Source organism: Myiozetetes cayanensis, unplaced genomic scaffold (assembly GCF_022539395.1).
Source record: "Myiozetetes cayanensis isolate MyiCay16 unplaced genomic scaffold, myiCay2020 scf6-25, whole genome shotgun sequence".
NCBI classification, from domain to species: domain Eukaryota; kingdom Metazoa; phylum Chordata; class Aves; order Passeriformes; family Tyrannidae; genus Myiozetetes; species Myiozetetes cayanensis.
Window position 1 is genome coordinate 38571509 of NW_026087853.1, and position 21761 is coordinate 38593269.

Consider the following 21761-nt stretch of genomic DNA (forward strand, 5'->3'; position numbering starts at 1 on the left):
AGATATGTAAATAAAACTTTTGATGGATCTGTTGGTATTGTATAGATGAAGTACAAATTAGACTGCTGACCTTTTGACATACATACATGAGGAAATACTAGAAAGAGAAATCTTCAGAATGATGGAGTTAAAATGACGTACAACACTGTTTGCAGTAGCCATGTGAGAAGCGTATGTTAGTGTGGTGATTAAACTACATCTCTGAGATCTAGAGGTGTGGTAGCTGAATCTGTATGGATTTTTGTACTGGAACAATGGCCAGGAGGTAGAGTTTTCCAAAGGTCAGGATGGATATGTTCTTCCTTGATCCTCCTTTCTTGTTGACTTTTCAGAAAGTTTATGGGTTTTTGTGTACTTCTGATGTTCTCTTTTAACAGAGTATTCAAAATTCTTATTTCTGAGGTGAAGTGGGATGGATTTTTACCAGCTTAGGCTTGATCTTTGCTGTGCTTTAATACCTAATTCCTAGCTAGAAAGTTCATTGTGAAGATGATGCTTCTGATACTTTGTTTCCTAAAAGGTCATCAAATGCTTACTTCTGGGGTTCTTGTCTTCCAGGGTTGATGGTCATCACCTCTAGTGTTGGTCTTTTTGTTAAGACACTGGTGGCTTTAAAGTTGGTAGTTAGTGGTTTCCCATTTTACATTAGTGGCTGGTTTGGTTTACTGAATACTTGCTGTAACTGATAATGAAAATGTCAGTACTTACTGTAGTTTCCATTACTACTTTAAAAATAATTGTTTGATCCTGTCAGATCACTTATTTTGGCTGTTTTTTTAAAAAGAAAAGATTGGGCTACCTACTTTGTCTGCATCAGATCCTTTCTGGACCTGATGTCCTATTTAGTTCAGGCTCATGTTACAAAGTCATAGGTCTAGTATTTTACATCCCTTGAATTTACCTGGAGTTTTCCTTTTCTTCTTTGACACAGTAGTTGAGATAAAATCTAGTCTGTTTTTAATGTGCTAGTATATATGATACCCTGAATTAACAGACAAGTCAGATAAAAGTAATCTAATGGCAGGTATTGTAGCTTTCAGCCTGGTGGTTTTTAAAGTAAAGCCATATAGACTAAGCCCCTAAGAGGCCAGATGTTTTCAAAACCCTTTAACAAACAAATTCAGTCTGTCTTAGCGATTGTTATCTGTGTCAGTGTGTACTCAGCTAGATAAGCCTATAGGATGCTGTTTGGATCCATAAGCAATTTTATCCTATCCATCTGTCTTTGAAAGGTGAAGGAACATCCATCAATCATGAAGCAGATCTAGAAACCAGCTGGCTAGAAGCCATCTTTCTAGCTTGTTCACCTGGTTGCATTTGCCTTGTTCCAAATGTGTTTAATGATAGTATTTTGGAGCCTTCCTTGACAGTTGCAACACTATCTGTTTTAATTTTTTTCAGTGGACGTTTTGCTAAATAGAACTCTTTTGGAGCCTGTTGTGCCCTTATTTCTGCCATTTGCAGGGTGGAGTGGGTTTCTGACACACTTCAAGAGACCTTTCAGTTGCTCAAGAAGCCTCCTTGAAGAACAGTAGAACACTGTACTTCTTTTTCCTTCCCTTTGCAACTTTTTTGAGAGGATCTTCTGCTGTGGTGTTCCCAGCTTTCACTATGCTAGTGAGAGAGGACAGTGCCTAACATTCAGTCAGTTCGGCACATCAGCTTGTAATGTTTCCTTTGGCCAGTAGGCCAGCGCCTGGAATGATCAATGTTTCTGAGAAGAAACGGTGACTGCATTTCAAAGAGTTGAGAAATGTGAGGAATGTGAGTGACAGAAAAGTGCAAGTGCCTTATCACTATTGTCCCATGTCCCATGGCTAAGTTTCAAATGTAAGGAGAGTTCAGACTGTTTTCCTGTTCTGTGCATTGTATATCCTCTTAGGGAATTCCTTGACTTGATTGGAGTGCTGTGACCTAATTTGAGTGTTGGAAGTTATTAAGCATGGACTGATATCTTGCTCATTTTTCTTCCTTTCCATTTTCCATTCTTTATACCCTGATAGGAACAAGTGGATGCAGAGGGGTTCAGCTCTTTGCATATAGGACAGGTTGACAGGCAGAGCCAAGCATTTATTGAGAATGTTGTGAGGTCAAAAATCACTTGTAAACTTTGTGATAATCTGTAACATATAATATTGCTTAATTGCTGTGTTAACCTATGGTTTGTTTTTTTTTTTTAATTACTGCTGTTTTTATGTCTTTTCCTTTCAATGATATAAACTAGAGACATTAAAATGTTTCTTTTAATTAGAGGTTCTGTGATGCCTACACTTTAGAGAAGTAAATATCTGAGACTTAAATACCTTTCTCAGGAAAGGTGATTAATTGCATTATATGTGTTCATAAGAGCTGTTTTTCCTTAGTTGATTCACTGTTGTCATAGTGTGACCTGAGGAGGGGAGGGCGGGATGCACCACAGCTGTTATTAAGAGGTGATGCAGTGCTCAATACCTAACACTGATTTCTTTTAAAATGGTGTTTATTAACCATTCATGAAATTCTGCCTTTTTTTTTTTCTTTTTTTTCTTTTTTTTTGAGATGAAGGGGTGGGTTTTTGGTTTCAAATTTTTTCCCCATTTTCACCTGTCTGACCAGCCGCTGACTCTTTCTCTTTCTCTCCTGCTTTCAATGCATCTTGAGTAGAATTGTGGAACAAGCACCAGGAAGTGAAAAAGCAAAAATCTTTGGAAAAAACGAGTAAGGAAATTAAAAAAATGTAGAAACTGACTCCTCCAGCCTCCCCATAACTGCCAACTCCCCAGGTGCAGGGTGAACTTGCATCTATGGCACACAGGTTTTATACCTACAAGAACAAAGGTCTATCTAAAGAAAGTCTGCATTAGAGAGACCAAACAGAACAGTTTGACCTAGGGAAATTGTTCTCAAATGTCTCTTCTTCTTTTTTTTTTTTTTTCCTTTCTTTTTTTTCTTCCCCTGAATGTTGCCTTCTTCAAAGATGGGGAAGCAGGTATTCTGCATCCTCACCATATCAGATAAATATGGAAGAATTTTAAGATAGTTCATCTGCTTTCTTAAAACTTTAAAGACCAGTTTTGTTTAACAAGTTATTGACACGGATATATTGATTGACTGAATATTACTGGAATGAAGAATTCTGTGTTCAAGCCACGGGATGGCAAATTTTGTTACCTGGACTCAACCATGAACAGTCTACAACAAGAAATACTTCTGAGGGGGAGAGAGAAGGTGTATGTGAAGAATTGTATGTAGTGATGGGTGCTAGAAAGTAGCCTCATAAAAAGGAATCAACCTGGTTTTGTTTTTTTATATCCCATGTTAAAGGAGTGAAAGAATTTGAGGCTGTTTACAGAGTCTAAACAATAGTCTAAATCTACACAAATCTGAACATCTATTGAAATACAATAATGGATAAGTTATTGAATGTGTACTATCTGCAGGGGTAGTACAAGGTTTTGCTGTTTTGGTTGTCACTGTTGTAAATAGGGACTATGACATAAGGACAATAGCTAGTTTATAGCAACCATTTTGGGGTAGATGTTTCCTAACCGTAAGCACAGTTTGTACTTTTCAGAGCTTATGCCCAGTTTACAGACTGAAGGTCTGGGGAGGATTGATAGATAAGATAAATGAGTGAGAATTCCTGACATTCTGAGTAGGCCTGGATTTGCTTTGATTAGTTGTAGGCTCCTAGGTTAATAAATACTTCTGTGGTACAAATTAGCATCTGGAGTTAGTTCAGAGTCACTGAGGCAGGTGAGGCACCTCTGCAGTACAGCTTGCTGTACTGAAGTTGTGAGTTGCTTTCTGCTGAGGTAAGAGTGTGTGTGAGACAGACACAGAGCACATGCACACACCTACTCTCCTAAACTGAGCCTTTCAGGTAGGTGCCTACACTGGGAGGGATAAATTGAGCTTTCAGTGTTCTGTGTGTATTGCACATATAACTCCATAAAGAAAGGAAGGGGAGGTTTGTAAGTGCCTCTAAATTCATGATGACAACAATGTGATTGTGGTTACTGTGCTCCTTAAACTCAGTTTCAGTCAGTTTCAATTCCTTTAAAAGTCAGATTGCCAGAAATATATCTGAAGTATGTGTTGGGACAGGAAACTCTTAAATTGCTTAAAACACACAGCTGAAATTTAGTGTTCTTGCTGTAGTAATGAGATATAAAATTTTTGCTGTATTGTTATTCAGAACTAGAAATGGTGGTCACTTGAATGACTGGAAATAGACATCTAGAAGTGAGCAATGCATATTTCAGTGGGAAAAAAGATGCCAAATTCTTAGAAAATATATTTTTAGTTATTATTTTTGTAAAATTTGTTTATGCTTTTTCTTTCCTAGAATCTTTGATGATTTGATTTACAGTAACTAAGGCATATGGATTTAGAGGCAGAACACTATAACAAATGAAGAATACTTTCTGTAAACACTTCACAGGAAGAATTGGTGGTTGAGTAGTAAGCTAGTATGGTCTGCACAGCCCGCTTATGGCTTGGCTATCCATGAGTTTACATACCATTTCAAACTCACTCCCACAAATCTTTGTATATTATCCTTCTCTCTCTCTCCTCCCTTCCCCTTTTCTTTCCTTTTCGCTGTCTTACCCTCTCTAATGTTACATATATTACAAACATGTTCATAATTCCCAGGTTGTTGTGATCAGTGGTTATAGGGATAGTGGCATTGTTTGCTTAGAGATACTGGATATGGTCATGGGTATATAATACAAATATTCCAGCAGCCGATCATGTCTTCCTGTTACTGAATAGTTGGCAGATATGGATATGGCAGAAGTGTTGCGTTCAGTCTCTTTCCATTTCTGAGAGTATTGACATTCTGTGTACAGTCTAAAACACATTTTTTCTTGCGTTGTTACTAGTTTTGTTCAGTGCTTATCCAAATTTCTTTTCAGGCTCTATCTCTCTGCATCATTCTCTTTTCCTTCTGCCATCCCATAAGAGGACAATAGATGATACGATTCTAGAAGTGCATGGGAAATTGAACATAAAATTTTTTATCCTTTTTCCCTTCTTTGTTTTCGGATTGTCGCGTTAATGAATGCATGACTTAAAGCTTGCTGGTTCCCTCTCTCACTACTGACCTGTGTGATTGCCAACTCTGGAGAGCCATATGTTAATGTAATTGGGGAATATTGTGAAGTACAGCATCAAACAAGCTTATTCCTTGAAAATCTTACTGGGATAACATGTTCTTGACATGTGTTCCCCGATTTTTGCCTAGATAGTTGCAGTGGGCAACCAAAAAACACTCAGTCCGGACCTTTGAGCAATTTAGCTGTTCAAAAAAGGATTCTGACTTTAAATAAATAGGTATCTTTTTTTATTATCAAGAATAAAGGAAGTGGCTTCCTAGAGTTGAATGGCAACTCCTTTGCATGTGTTATTGTAACTGGAAGCTACTTGACCTTTGTCTGTTCTCTTTTCTGTCTTGAATGGCTAAAAAAGATACTGTTTAGTTATAGTCACCCCTGGACTATGCCTTTGGAGTATTTGAAATTCAAACTAATGTTCAAAGACTAGCAGATGTATCATGCTGGCCTTGTTGTTCTCAGGATCAAGGAATAATAATAATAAAAAAAAAAATCAAAGAAATGAGAAAGCAGATCTGTTTTCATGGTACTATTCCTACTTCCAGTCTGTCATGCGCTTTCTGCCGTACTGTTTTTTCTTGGTACAGTAATGATTTGCTTTTTCCTTTGTTCAGGAACAGAAGGTGTGAAACAATTTGATTTGGGAGAAACAGATGAGAAGAAATCCCAAATCAGTGCAGACAGTGGCCTCAGTTTGGCCTCAGGTTCTCAGGTCAGTGACTCCTATGCTTACTTTATTTATATGGCAAGAGAGAGGATTCTTCTATTCATTACTTCATTATAGGAAGACTTACAGGGTTTGAAAATTCTCGAGAGGCACATTTGGTAAAATTTCTTCCCCTCTTTCTGTAGGGGATCTTTTGAACTCAATTACAGGACAGTGTGATCTTTTTGACATGCAGACAGCAGTTTCTACTTGGTTGGCTAAATAAATTAAGAAAGCATAAGGCATGTGATTCTAGACCCCAGAGGAGTGGAAGGTGATGTTCTCTCATTATGGTAAAGACTAATGTGACTCTTCTTCTTGTCCTTTATATGTTTTGGTTGCAGAAGAGTGATTTTGACTCTATTCCCAGTGGAGGACCAACAGTTATGGTCCGAAGTACAAGCCAGGATTCTGAAGTCAGCACTGTGGTAGGATATGCCCGAAGTGAAATCTTGGTGTGATTGACTGCTTGTTAACATGGTGAAGGGCATTTCGTGCCTACATTTTGTGTGGTATTGGTAGCATTCTGTCACACATGCATGATGTATGTCTGTGAGTTCTCTCTCCAGAGCCTCTGAGTGGGTGGCAAGCATGTGTGTCTGACAACATACATAGTGCTGTCTTTATTAGCAGATTGCATCCTTCATATGTGGTGCTTATTGCTCTGACATATTCCTGCCTATTGGTGTATTTATGGAATTGATGGATTACAACAATTCTATAAATACGTCTTAGTTTTGTATAAACCATCTATAAAAAATAGATGTTTGAAAAGATAACCTGAGAGCAGAAAAGGCAGATAGTTTGGTGCATTAAAAATGAGAACAAATTTTCTCATACATTGTCTGAAAGCTCTTGAATTACATCAAAATATATCTGTTTACTTTCCAATCAACTGTAAGGCCAGAGGGAAAGGTAGCAGGAACGCATTTAGTAAAAAAAAGAATGAACCTTCTCCCTATCAGATTATATGATATTGCATATTCCAGGGATAAAAACCTAAGGAATTTTCTTTTTTTGTTGTTGCTGTTGTTTGTTTTTCTCTCTGTTCTGCTAAATACCTGTGAATATCTGGCTTTCCATGATCCTTTCTCAGCCTGTAACAAGAATAATACTCTGATTGTTTTTCTCAAATGGACAAAAAAATTGTATTCTCTCCTATACTGCCCCAGATAGAAAAGGGGTTTAGAAGAGCTGGTTGATATTCAAGTATGTCCTCCTTCAAGCTCAAGAAAAGTCCATCCCAACAAGTAGGAAACCAAACAAAGGCAGCAAGAGGCCTGCATGGATGAACAAAGAACTCCTACTGAATTCATACATAAAAAAGGAGGTATAAAAGAGGTTGAAGTAGGGGCAGGTGACACAGGAGGAGTATGCATTTTCTGTCTCACCTTGCAGGGATAGGGTTAGGGAAGCCAGTATGGACCTGGAGTTGAATCTGGCAAAGAATGTGAATGGAAACAGAAACAAGTACATAAGCAACAAGAGAAAGGACTAGGGAAAATGTAGGCCAGCTGCTGAATCTGGTGACAGGTGGAAAAGACTGAGGCATTTTGGGGCATTCTGTGCCTCAGGTTTTTACCAGTAAAACTGGCCCTCAGCAATCCCAGGCCTTGGAAACCAGAGGAAGAGTGTAATGAGAAAGATTTACCTCAACTTCAGTAAAGCTTTTGACACTGTCCCCTGTAACATAGACAAACTGATGAAATATGGGTTGGGTAAGTAGATTGTGAGGTGAACTGGCTCAGCGACAGGGCCAGAAGGTTGTAATAAGTAGCACAAAGTCCATCTGGAGACAAGTCTCTAGTGGTGTACCTCTGGGGTCAGTATTGGGGTCAACACTGTTCAACATCTTCACTGATGACCTGGATGACAGTACAGAGCAAGTTTGCAGATGATATAAAACTAGGAGGAACGACTGACACACCAGATGGTTGTGCCGCTATCCAGAGGGCCTCAACAGGCTGGAGAACTGGACAGAGAGGAATCTGTGTGGTTCAACAGGGGGAAAATACCAAGTCCTACATGTGGAGAGGAATAACCCAGGCACCAGTACACACTGGAGGCCACTCAGCTGGAAAGCAACTTTGGATCTCGGAATCCTGATAGACAACAAACTGACTGTGCCAGTAATGCACCCTCATGGCAGAAAAGGCCGACGGTGTTCTGGGCTGTATTAGGAAGAGTAGGGTGTCTGCAGGCTGAGGGAGGTGATCCCTCCACTTTACTCAGCACTAGTGAGGCTGCATGTGTCCAGTTCTGGACCTCCCAGTCCAAGAAGGATAAGGACTTACTGGAGTGAGTCCAGCTCAGGGATACAAAGACGATTAAGGGATTGGAGCATCTGTCATAAGAGGAGAGGCTGAGAGAGCTGTGACTCCAGTCTGGAGAAGAGAAGAGTCAAAGGGAATGTAATCAATGGGTGTAAATATCTGATGGGAGCGAACAGAGGCAAGGGATCTAGACTCTTCTCAATGACACTCACTGAGGGCAGGATGAGAGGCAATCAACACAAAAATTAAAGCACAGTAAATTCCATCTGAATACAAGAAAACACTTTTTTATAATGAGGGTGGTCAGACACTGGAGCAGTTTGCCCAGAGAGGTTATGGGTTTTCCATTTGTGGAGATTAGAAAACCCTAACTGGACATGGTTCTCAGCAACATACTCTAGCTGACCCTACTTGATAGGGGGACTCATGCATAGATGATCTTAACAGATCCATTCCAACCTAAACAGTTCTGTGATTTTTGTGAAGGGCTTTTTGAGTCTCTCTTAATCTCTTCCTGCTAAGTAATATTTGATGGAAAGATAATGTTACTGAAGAAGAAAAGGCAAATGTAGCCCTCAGTTGTACTGCTTCTTTTGTGCATTAAGAAGAAATGTTTTACAACTTTTCTATCCACAGTGTCTTTGTCTATTGAAGCTAATTGCTTTATTTTTCTCCACAGGTTAGTAACAGTTCTGGAGAGACATTAGGAGCAGACAGTGACTTGAGTAGCAATGCTGGTGATGGCCCGAGTGTGGAAAATGGTGGCAATCTGGCAGGATCCAGAGGCACTGTGTCAGACAGTGAAATTGAGACAAATTCTGCTACTAGCTCTATCTTTGTAAGGCCATTGCAAACTTCCTTTCTTTTTTTTTTTTTTTAATAAATCTTGCACAATAATAATTTCAATATGTGTGCCTGTATGGAAGAGGATCTCTGGTTCTGTTCTAAGGGTTAATCAGCAATGACTTCAAATATTAACATGTCAAAGATGTATTTTTGTGTGGATCCACATATCAATCTTCGTTTCCTGTGTAATGAACGGTTCTTTGAAAGTAATAGTTTCACATCTTGCACCACCTTACAGTTTCAAGCAATATTTAATTCCCCATCATTCAGTATTTCTCTCAACTAAGTGGACATTTAATTGCCCTTCAGAGGCAATACACTGTTGAGAGGCTTTGTTCATCCTTACTTAAGAGGAAAATTTCCTGTTTCTTAGGAGCAGCTGAAGTGGACTGCAAGAAGGAGCCCTGCAGAGTACACAGTTAAATTGTCTGACACCTCTTGTATTATTTCAGGCAAAGTCTCACAACCTGAAGCAGAGTGTGAAGGATGGCAAAGGCAGTACTCCAGGGAGAGGTCCAGAGGATGGGAACCAACGTGTCTATCTATATGAAGGACTTTTAGGTAAGCTACTTTTTTGGTGGGGAGGGAATCTTTTAGCCTGAAGTTCAGATGAAGTTATGTCTGGGACAGACTGGAATTTTTACACTCCCTGACAGTCTGACAGTGTTTTTAACTTATTACTGTTGTCCATGCTGGGTGCATCAGGTCATTCAGAGTAAAGCCAGAGATTTGCTGGGGAAGTTGAGTAAGAGGAGATGGGTGTGAGTGGTGTAGTTTGCATAAAATGTAGTTTGTCCAAGTCTCTTACTGTTCTTGAGTATGAATTCTGTAAAACGTGAAGAAGGGGAGAAGGAACTTAGCTATGCATGGAAGGCTAAAATATATCACTGATCTTGAAAAAATATAGTTCAGCTTAAGTCATTGAACAGAAGGTTACTAAATTCAGAATATTAATGGCCTTCAAGTGTATCCTTGAGTTAGAAGTATAGTGGCTTTTTTGGAATGTATTTCGTCTGGACTTGCTGTTAATCAAGAGCTCTCTCTCTTCCTGTGTTTTTTGTCCTTTCCATTTATTGTTCCTACCTGCTTGGAATGGTGCAGGTAGGGATAAAGGATCTGTCTGGGACCAGTTGGAGGATGCTGCAATGGAAACCTTCTCTATGAGTAATAATCTTACCTTTCCACTTCTCTGTGTGTTTGCTGTGATCTGTGTTTGTATGAGATATTTCTGTTTCTTTCGGGCAGTGTTAACAGTTTATGGAAGAAGATATACTCCTTAAAGGCTAGAAATGAGAGGTATTTTTGTGTAAGGGTTTAAAAATACTATGCCATTAATGAGAATGAGGGATATATGTTGTATTTTTTTTTTACATTTTTCTTCAGCTGTGTTATTGCTTGTGGTTTATAAGTAACCTCTCTTTTATTTTCATTGTGTGTTGCCTTATGGTATTTTCAAGGAGTGGGAATGAGCAGGAATTAATGGTAAAGTATTTGACTTGAGTAAATGGAATAAATGCTCAATTTCTGTATACATTGCATAGGCAAAGAGCGTTCAACTTTATGGGACCAGATGCAGTTCTGGGAAGATGCTTTTTTGGATGCTGTAATGTTAGAGAGAGAAGGAATGGGGATGGACCAGGGACCTCAGGAGATGATTGACAGGTAAGTTCTTTAGTAGACCTTTTTCCTCCTCATTGTTTCACCAGGGGCTAAAATAGTAAAAAAATTTAAATTATTTTAATTCTGGTTAACATGCTATTGTCACTTCATAAACCTTGTTACTATACCTGACTGTTCCAAAGTGAGTCTTTTATCTTTCTACTGAGCAGTATCTCTTGATACTGAAATGTTTATCGGGTTTTTTTAACTCTTGTGGAGACATAATGTTTCCAGAGAAATGGATAATGTAAGCATAATCGCAGTATGAATAGATGGAATAGACTAGATAAATAGTAAAGCAAGAGATTTCTGTGGCCCACTGACTATAGTCTGGAATAAAGGAAGATATCAGTGTGTTGACATAAAGTCAAAGAATTAAACATTTTCAGAAATGGAATTTTGAGCCTTCTCAAAATGCGAAGTAACTTATAGATGTTTTTACAGTTTGTAGTTAAAGTGAACAAAACCCCATGAGAGAGGGAACCCCTCTCTAAAAATAGCTGCGTGGTTGCTTAAGGCTAGACTACTTCTGAGATGTCAATCTTTACTACCTACTTTCCTCTTCTCCCCACTCCACAGCTCTGTTAATATCTGATCATTCTCTGCTCTGTCTACCGTCTGTAGCTGTAGTGCCTACACCCACGCTATCATGTAACATGTTACGATGATAATGATAACTACTTTATGGAGTGCTAGTTGGAAAACTGTTTTTCCACAAACTGCCTACCTTGCTGGAAAAAGAGAGTACTTGTGCACTTCCTTTATGAGTTTTTTGCTGCCTTGCAGGTTTTTTTAAGCTCTAAAGACAGATAGCTCTTGTCATATTACTGAGTTGTATGTTCCTCCTCTGACAGTTGTAATTGTCATGGAACTGTGACTGCAGAAAAGGGGAAATGGATAAGCCCAGCGGACCAGTAACAACTTTCCTACTGACCAGTTGTTATTTGCTTCAACTAGTTAATAATGAAGGGAAATGTTTAAGTAGTGATCATGGTGTTTTACTGGAAAATGCCCATGTTTTTAGAGATTTTATTTACCATACTCTTTACAAATAGTGCTCTATCTCCTGCCAGTGTAGTAGCTGTACTACTAGTGCTGTAGCGAAGGAAGAGGAGGAAGAATTCCTGTGAATCTGCTTCAGATCTAGCTGTTCTTGCAGGTATCTTTCCCTGGGAGAACACGATCGAAAGCGTTTGGAGGATGATGAGGACCGCTTGTTGGCTACACTGCTGCATAATATGATTGCCTATATGCTGATGATAAAGGTGATTTCTTTTTCTTTTTAATAGATTGCCTCTCAGATTTGGGCAATATATTTTGTTGATGTCCTCTTGAAACCATACATCTCTGTTCACAGAACTCAGAACAATGGAATATAAAAGAATATTGTAAAACATCTAATCTTAATGAAGAAATGTTATCTTGAGTTTATGCAGTTCTGTGCCATGGATATGCGTATACATTGACATTGAAAGTAGAATTTTACTATTTCTGCTAGTAACTTTTGATAATATTTTTATTTTTAAGAGTAGAGGTTAAAATTTAAGTAGAGAGTATCTTCTAATCGTATTTCCTCACAGCTTCACATTCCAAATGTGGGCAGATTGTGAACATGTGTTTCAATAAGTTAACAAGAAATTTACCATTTCAAGTAAACAACCTTTTTCTTTCTCAGTCAATGATCTGTCCATATACACCTTAAAGGCATAGGTGTCTACTAGAAATATCTTTCTTTTATTCTGAATAATTTCTTAGATAGACCAAATCAGAGTCCCTGGAAAATCAGTCTTTTAAATTTTTTATCTTGTTTAGAACCAGCTTAAGTGCGTGGTTTTACCTGTCAGAGATTAGATGCACTGTGCTGTCCAGTGCAACAGCTTGACAGTAAGGATAGTTCTACAGAGGTGATAGTTTGATAACTTTGGCTTTTTAAATGATAAGGTGAGACATCTACCACAGATGAAAAATGTGTGATACACAACTAGTGGAAAAAATTACATAATTTTTTGGGAGAGAGGGAGATGCGGTGCAGAGTGACAGGTTGGAAGGAGGAGTGGGGAGAGAGGAAGAAAGTATTGATTTTTCCTGACACAAATGGAATGTGAAGGTAAGTTTTTTAAGATGGGATTTGAGTATATTTGGAATGAGTTTATTTCAGACGAAGACTGTAGGATTTGGCCATTAGGACTTGCATTACTCTAATACTTGAGGTAGAATTAATAATTCTAGTAGTGCAGCTACTTTCATTGAAGGTGTAAAAGAGGAGAGCTAATAATTTGGTTTCAAAAGGCTCTCATGAGACATGTTGGTAGAGTTAGTCTCACAGTGGGAGGATGTCTTTTGGTGTGGTGAAAATAATCAGATCCCCAAGAAAACAGTTTCCTGGCAGAAAGGGATAAAGAGGCAAGCAGGATTTTCTGCCTTTGAAAATGATGTCTCTCTGGGCCTATCTATCAGTTATAGATGAAAAAAAGTAGTACAGGGGATCAGAGAGTTGTGATAAAAATACAGTTCCTTTCAGTGCATCTTCAGAGATGCTCAGAAATGAGGTTAGGATGAAGAATTGGGCAAAAAAAGGATTGTGAGGTGTTGTCTGTTTGGTTGGAGGTTTTTTTGTTATTGTTGTGGTTGCAATTTTTCCCATGATTATAAGTCTTGGGATAAAAGGTGGTGGATCTAGAATTTGGTATGTTTTATTTGTATATAGGACTTCTTTCAAACAGGCAGAATGAAGGCCTTAAGACTGTACCAAGTTATGTCCTCTTAGGGCAGCTTATAGGAGAAACTGTGAAGTTGGAAGGCTTTCTGTTACTGGAGAGATGAATTCTTCTGAACTATCAAGGGAAGCATAATCCTTGATATTTGAATTTATTTTCTTGTTTTGGTTAGCAGAGCCTAGTAGGCTTTACTTTCAAAAAATCTTGAAAAACACAATGCTTTCTTTCAAGTGCAAAGAATTCGTGTCAAAGGAAGGAAGCAGATTGAGTTCGTTTTGTATGCTCCATAGCGTCAAGGTCATAACGCCAAAATGTTAAAAGAGAATGTCTGATCCAGCTTGAAGTCAGCACTCAAGCACGAGTGTACTGTCTTGAAGCTTTATTATCAGTGGCTGACATTCACAATAACCTTTTGAAATGACACCCAAGGCAGAAATATTTTGCTTCTGAGCTTTTCTGCAGCTCATCTTCAGGAGGAACCTTCTGCTGTTTCAAGACTATTATCTAAAAATGTTTGTTAGAGCCCCAGCCTAGTGACCAGGAAACAGGCGGTGGAAGAACGAGAATTCTAAAAGATACCATTTTGTGTGAAGGGCTCCACAGCTGATGAAATGAAATCTTTGCAGAGGAAGAGGTGGAGAAGCTAGCCTGACCAGTGAGGCTCATCACATAAGTGGCAACATGGAGAACTGAGGCTTTTGATGTCAGTAGTTGGAAGTGGCAGGTAGTGGAATTGCTGCTTGTGTGCACAGATAGGCAGGAAATCTGTTGTGCATAGTATCATTTGCCCAGTAGCTAAAAAAAGTGGTGTATATGCACCTTTTCCGTGTACTACTGGGCTAAAGAGGCCCTAGCATGACTGACCTGGAGATCAGTTGTTTTACTGTCTTAGCAATTGAAACAAAGGCATATTTGGGACAAGATAGGAGTTGCCTTCTGTGAATAGACAAGAGTATTTGACTGCCTTTATGTCTGCTTTCTAGGTGAACAAGAATGATATTAGGAAAAAGGTGCGGCGTCTAATGGGGAAATCACATATTGGATTGGTGCACAGCCAGCAAATAAACGATATTCTAGACAAACTTGCCAATCTGGTAAGTAAAACAGTGATGATGTGTCTTTGGGATCTAAAGTGCAGAAAATAAATTGCCTGAAAATTCTTCTGTATATTCTCTGCAACACTAATTTAAAAATATTAAAAATAATTAAATTGAATTATTAAATACTGCTTTCACATGCATACAATACTGTATGACCCTGTTTATAGTGTTATAATGTTATGCAGTTATCAATTAGAGCTACCATACAGATATGTATAAATATTACACTGATGTACCACTGTTCTATGCAACCCTAACATTTTCTTAATATCACTTTCGTAGGCATGCAAACCTTTATTATTACAATGACTGTAAGAAGTGTTTAGTTTTCTGTCAGTTTCCAGGTCATTATAAGACTTGTAGTGATCAGTTTCTATACTAAACTATTTCCACTATCAGCTGTCATGCAGAATAAACAACTAATTTGGAAAAATGAGACCAGTTTACTCCAATGTTACTGGAACTGAGACACCTCACTATCCCATACTGAGTATGGTATCGGTGTGAATGACTTGTATGCTCTGATAACTGTCATAGTCACACCTGTTGAAACTAAACTTACTAGAGTGACTTGCTTAAGGCTTTGCCCAAAATTACCTCCAATCAGCTGTGCTAAAAATACCTTTTTCTTTTATTTGTTGAGAATGCTTCTAGTGTCACCTAATGGAATTTTTTTTTTTCAATATATAAGGAGAAATTGATTTCAAAGTTCATTAATGATTGGATGTGGGCTTTTTTCTAGAATGGACGGGAACTCCCTGTGAGACCCAGTGGCAGCCGCCATATCAAGAAGCAGACTTTTGTAGTACATGCTGGGACAGACACAACAGGAGACATATTTTTCATGGAGGTAGAGACAAGAGTAAAATGAATGCAACTAGTAGCAGACAAAGTAAGAGAAATAACATTAGAAATCTTACATAATATTTTGTGCTCCCAGGTATGTGATGATTGCATTGTGCTGAGAAGCAACATTGGAACTGTATATGAACGTTGGTGGTATGAGAAACTCATCAACATGACTTACTGTCCCAAAACAAAAGTGCTCTGCCTCTGGCGCAGGAATGGTCAGGAGACGCAACTGAACAAGTTCTACACAAAGAAGGTGTGCATTTTGTTTAAAACACACAATACTGCAGGGATAGTTGCACAGAAAGAACAAATCCTTTGTGTGTCATATTTCATGTTTAACCAAAAAACAGCACTCTCCTTCCAGCACAGGTTACTGAACTGCAAGGGCTGCTTAGTAGCACTGACGTCTGAAGCTGGCATTATGCCTTATCATTTACCTGAAGACAATAGTATACCAGAAAGTAGTTTTTATTTTTTTTTTTTTTTGTTAGAAGAAGGAAAACATCAGTGTTACTAAATTTTGTGTGAGCTTGCAGGCTTGTGAAGATAGTGAAAATATTATGATAGATTCATGGGGGAAAACCTAAATAAAACTATGTCTTAGGAGTTGAGCTAATTTTGTAATTTTTGATCATAGAATCATAGAATGGCTTGGATTGGATTGCCCTGCCCCAAGTGCAGTGCCTTGCACTTGGCCTTGTTGAACTAAATGAGGTTCACACAGGCCCACCTCTGCAGCTTGTCAAGGTCAATCTCAATGACATCCCTTCCCTACAACTTGTTGACCTATCTACAGTAGGAAACTGTATAAACTTGGCTAGAATGTGCCCAGCCATGAACTCTTTTCTAGCTTGTGAAATTAAATGCTATTAAATAGTTTCTCTATAAACATGAAAAATAAATAGAAAAGCCAACTGGTGATTGGGTGTGCTTGGACTTTTATAGCCTTTTTGTCATTATGCAGTGCATAGGGATTGTTATTGTTGTAGAATCTTATAATCTTGCTGGTATTTTCTCTCTCTTAGTGATTTGGAGAAATAACATTGTATTACTCTTGTTATACCTGTCAGTGTCGGGAACTATACTACTGTGTAAAAGACAGTATGGAGCGAGCAGCAGCAAGACAGCAAAGCATTAAACCAGGTACGAGATTTGCTTGTTGGGAGCATTTGTTGTTTAATCTGCAATCAAAAAAAATTTTTTTATTAGTAACTTCTTTGAACATAATCTCATTTTACTTGGAAATCTTAGGGTGACTTTGTACATCCATGTGTGCATAACAGAGTGCTATCACTAGCTTGCCCTCTTTACCTCACTCTCAATACAGACACAACCAAAACACCCCTGTAAAGCAGAGTTACATGTAAGGAGGACTAGATGCCAGTAAAATACTAGAAAAGACTATGCAGCACCAACTTCAGTTTCTCTCCATGATTGGCTAACTATTGCTTATATTCCTGATTGAGACATAGAATTACGTTGTCCACTTTGTGTTAAGAATGGAGGCTAATAAATATGCTTGTTTGTGTTACTCAATCTTATACTAGTAAATCTTTATATTTTTGTAAACACCCCTTTTCCTGTTGAGTCCAAAAACTATAAGAAAGTGGATTTACAATTTTGGAAGACTAAGTTCTTGGGAAGGCAATTTTCCATTTTTTTTTTTTTTTGGTTCTCAGAGGAGCAGGTGCTGTATGCACCTGAGTAACAAACATGAAGGTGGCTTATTTTATACCTTCATAAAATGGTTGTTTCTCCTCTGCTGGAGTCTGTTCATACACACTGTGGTTTTGTGTTTTCAAATTTGATTTTTGTTGCAACTATTTCTTTTTTTTTTTTTCAAGTGGATGTTAGGACTCTGAGAGCCATGCTTTGAGGCACAAGCCTATTTTGGGTGTGTCTTAATGCTGTGCCTAAGAGATCTACATTTTATACACATAACTGACATTAGCATGACTGAGAAAATGACTTGTGTTTTTATCTCGCATCCTAACTGTTCAACGCTTGACTAGCTGTTGGAGCTTGGAAGAGCTACCATTTTATTTCTCCTACCAGTTTAATCCTTTCTATCAGTTTAGTCCAGTTTAATTTGAGGATGGGGAAGAAGGACTGAACTTTCACTGAGGGTAAAGAATGAAAAAGTGTCTTTGAAAGCTATTTTAAGAATTGGGCAATAATATAGTATTAAAAATGTGTTTGAAAAGTGCTTGAAATGTGTTGAAAGTCATTCCTCAGAGTTCAGTGGTTCTGCAGAAACAGTAATTTTTCAAAAATAATTTCAAGGAAGCATTTTTTAGCTGAACTGAATAATGAAGAAGAAACTACATGAAAATGCCTGGATTGTCACCTATTAATATATTCTGTTAAATTGTTATTGTTTTAATCATGTTGACTTTTTAATTGCCAGAAACTTAAAACAACACCATATAATGCAGCTCACAAATGAACTTGTGCTTGCTTACGTGTCTGTACTTAAGACTGTGCTGTCTGTGGTGTTATGTGATTGCTGTGTCTTACCATGCAGAAATGAAATAGGGCATTTAACGCAAACAAACAAAACCCCAGTATGAACTACAATAAACACAGACTGAGATGACATTGATGTCCCTTCATATAACCAGAATGAAATTTATTACAATACTTAAAAGTCTAGTGGTTCTCAGAAAAATGTCATTAGTGGGTAGAATCACTGAAATGCTCCCCGCTGTCCTTGGTAGTGTCCTTTTGCTATGGACATCAATAGAAATTATGGTTTTACTATTTTATGTTTCCCATCATGACTTGGCTGACTGCTTTCTCCACTTTCTCTTTCTCTTTCTGGATTTTTGTTGTTGTGGGTTTTTTTGTTTTGGTTGTTTTTGGTTTTTTTTTTCAATTAACATCACAGGCCCTGAGTTGGGTGGTGAGTTCCCTGTGCAGGATATGAAAACTGGTGAAGGAGGTCTTCTTCAGGTCACATTGGAAGGAATTAACCTGAAATTTATGCACAGTCAGGTATGAGGGAAATCTGTGAGAAAACTGAGCATGAAGCTTTTTGCTGCTTGCCTGTATAGGTGTTTCCTTTTCCCAGAGTATCAACAAGGACAAGGGATAGCTTGATGGGGATAAAAAAGCACATATATATTTACGCTCAAACACACAAGGATATAAATATATATATGTAAAAAACCACTGAAATTCGATATCCTCAGGAAAACTATAATCAGTTAAAGAAAGATGTTGCTACATCTTTTAGCTGCTTCTTTCTGGTGATCTGAATTATCTAAGCACAAAGCAAATATTAGCCTATGTTAAGGGATAGAAAAAGTGATCAATAGTAATCTAAACTGTTGTAATGCATCACAGTGTGAACGTATCCTGATTGCATAAGCAGTCAACCTTAAAGATACAGTGTTTGAATATTAGTGGTACAAAGGGTAACTTTCTGAATCATATGTAATCTATTATATTTTAAAATTTTAGGAATAATCTATCGAATTTAGTATGAAAATAAAATGGGAAACCGATTCTTGATGTAATTCACAAAATAAGAAAAAAATATGATTCCTTTTTCCTTCCAAATAGCAGATATTGTGGGCATAGAGGAAACACAACTAGAGTTGTCATTTCTTCCTTTCTCTGGATGTTGTTTCTGTTGCTTCCTTTGATCCTTGTTTTTTATTTTGCTTTATGTTTTTTTTGTTTTGCTTATGATATTAAATGCATGCTACGCTAGACAGTAGAATCAATTTTTAGGGGAGAGACTGTGTGTGTGCATGAGAGAGAGAGAAAGAGAAAAAGAAAAGCTTCTGTCAGTTCTCTGTGGAGTGTTTTTTCCTTTCCTTCTGACTAGACTTTTCTCCCCACACAAGCTTTGTTCTTCTTTGAGGATACATCAGTGTAGATCCCACTGGAAGTGCACATGCATCTCGAACACACATGCTCAGAATTTAAAAACTTCTCCCAAGGTCACAGCAGCACCATATGCCTCTTGGAGTTTGTATGTGCCAGTATAAGGAGTGGAAAGTTGTGAACCTCCCTCAGTTTTCTTGTTGTCTCTTACCAGGGTAGAACCTAGACTGTGCCTGCCCTGCTGTAGTACTTCAAACCTACTCTGTGATGGAACAGTCTGCCTTACTAAATTAAAGATTTTAACTTTTCTTTGGATATACTGAAATATGAAGAACTGCAAGAGGAAGTCATCAGTAGTACAGAATGAATTTGCATAGTTATTGGAAATGGCAGATCTAAAGCCTTTGAAAATTAAACCCTGGTCTCAAAGCAACAGTTTGATACCCTTATAGATGGGCATAATAGAAATTACTTTGTCCTAAGGTAAGGACACACCATAGGAATGTTTTATTTGCCTCTCCTTTTTCTGCTTCTACCAGAAGTCAAAAAAGTTGTTGAGCTCAAACTGCTCATGGAAGTAAGCAGTACTTACTTAAACAGTTAATGGAAATGATTCTATTTCAGAATTGAAAAACCAGGCACATATATGGTTGCAGTGAGAAAAGATACATAAGAAGATAGCCATATCATCGTCAGCATGGCTTCTTAAGTGTAGCAGGCGTCTTCCCAAGACAGAGACACTCAGTGTTAAGGGCATAGTGAGCACAAATGTATCTGTCCAAAACAAAAACTTCAAATCCTGGAACATTGCCTTGTCCTTAAATTCAAAGCCTTTTTTTTTTTTTTTCCCGAAAGACTGGAGAGACCTTCTGAAAGAAACCTTAGGGAAACCTAGTGCTGATTGTTATTATGTGACTGTCAGGAGCATTACCACTTGAATTTTGTACAACAGATACTGAGACCTGTGCTACTGGTACCAGCACTCCTAGAATACCAGCTTTATCATATCCTTCCTTAGAGAGAATGGTGCTCTAATTTACTGTCTGTGATGAAAATTCCTACCTCTTTTCTGGAAGACAGTCTGTGTAGGTCAGACCCAGGAAGTATGCCAGCTTTCTGCTTCACCTGAAGGATTATTCCTTCTCTTCATGACCTTTCCAATGAGGCTGTAGCCAGATGAGTTACCATTACTTTTAATGGATATTGAAACAAGTACAGTTTTGGAAAATACACTGCTTTTACTCAATATGTTTAATTCTTAGCTTGTTAGATTACATTGCCAACTGACTGCGGCATTCGGTTCCATTTAGTGGACCTAATGTATGTCTTTGTTTTCGTTGCCAAAACAAAGTATCTAGACAGATATCAAAAGTCTCTCATTTAAGGGTTTCTATAGAATGGATAACTGTAGCAGTTACGTAAGGGACTCTACTCGTTGCACTATGCAAAAAAAAAATCCCCTCCTGTTTCACAACCTGCAGAGCAAAAGGATGTTGGTATTCTTGTTCTGACACTCATCAACCAGTCTGCTTTCTTAATAAAAGGTCTGCTATTCCAGACGAATTGTTCTTTCCAGTTTTGCTCCCTTAGCCAGTTGATTTCAGAATATGCATATAAGCATCATTAAGACCTGGATCCTTCAACTATTTCTCTGTGTTGAAAATGGTTTTTTCCATTTCTGTCGGGTTTGTATGGAGATACTGACCGACAAAAGCCTACAGGACCTCCTCAGGCACAGCTTTCTCTTCATCTTCCTCTCCTTACTCCATATACAGGTTCTGTTCTTGGCTGTCTTTCCAAGTGTTCTTTTCAGTATTGTAGCTTACTAAAATAAGGGATTTCTATTGCTCTGCCTGATTGGACAGCATAGAAATAATTCATTTAGAACAGAGGAAGAGGGGTTTCCACTTTGGAAAAAAAGTATAAATGGAGTCTACCTGAGAAGACTGAACATACTGCTTCAGTGCCAGAATGGAGCTTGCTGTTATGAAGCTGGTTTTGAAGGCTCTTGATTTGCAGTGTGTATATTTTCTTACCATCTTGTGAATTCCTTAGGAAATGTCTTAGATGCAGGGGGGGCAGGCTGTTACTGACACAGGATACCTGTCTCCAGTGTTCACAAATTGCGTTGCTATGCTGCAGCACATGTAAGTTTAAGAAGAAAAAATGTTCAAGTCTATTTATACCTAGCAGGTCAGAGGAATTTCTTTAGAATAAGGAGGTATCAAGTGTACCTGTGGCATTGGCAGGTTATTCTGAATTTACATCTGCAAATTGTAATATTGAGACTCAGTACCCTGTCCCTGTTATCAATTCACCTGTGTCAAAAATAGATGGAAGCTTAATAAGATGCATCAGGCACATGCCCATCTATAGTAGGATCCACACCGAATGCTCTGTCCCTAGGGTAAGTAACTGTTATTTCCATTATGTGTGTTTTCTGATTGAGTGAGAGGAGAGCATCTCTGTGCCTTAAAAGATATAGCAAGAAATTGCCCATCAACTTATATCTTCTGAAAATGGATTGTAATTGTGACAAACTTGATTAATTCTCATCTTGCTCATAACTCTTGTGGAATGCAGCACTCATTAATGCAGCACGTTAACCCAGATCATGACCACCTGGGGCAGTCAAGTCTTTCAGGCAGTTTTACTGTTACCAAATAAAACAAGCAGTGTTT

General features: G+C 38.1%; 1 protein-coding gene across 22 annotated transcripts in view; it reads left to right on the forward strand.

Annotated features, from left to right (window-relative positions):
• MADD (MAP kinase activating death domain) overlaps positions 1–21761 on the forward strand; it is a 72390-nt gene that overhangs the window by 40598 nt on the left and 10031 nt on the right. For 16 of the 22 annotated variants that reach the window (XM_050336042.1, XM_050336046.1, XM_050336052.1 and 13 more), the window contains 13 exons: positions 2644–2697; positions 5711–5808; positions 6147–6230; positions 8755–8913; positions 9374–9482; positions 10023–10085; positions 10463–10583; positions 11740–11845; positions 14281–14391; positions 15140–15247; positions 15338–15502; positions 16320–16392; positions 18137–18243. In XM_050336042.1, coding sequence (XP_050191999.1) covers positions 2644–2697; positions 5711–5808; positions 6147–6230; positions 8755–8913; positions 9374–9482; positions 10023–10085; positions 10463–10583; positions 11740–11845; positions 14281–14391; positions 15140–15247; positions 15338–15502; positions 16320–16392; positions 18137–18243 — 1358 coding nt within the window. The remainder of the gene's footprint in view (positions 1–2643; positions 2698–5710; positions 5809–6146; positions 6231–8754; positions 8914–9373; positions 9483–10022; positions 10086–10462; positions 10584–11739; positions 11846–14280; positions 14392–15139; positions 15248–15337; positions 15503–16319; positions 16393–18136; positions 18244–21761) is intronic. The other 6 variants (XM_050336053.1, XM_050336047.1, XM_050336051.1 and 3 more) reach the window with 1 other exon arrangement.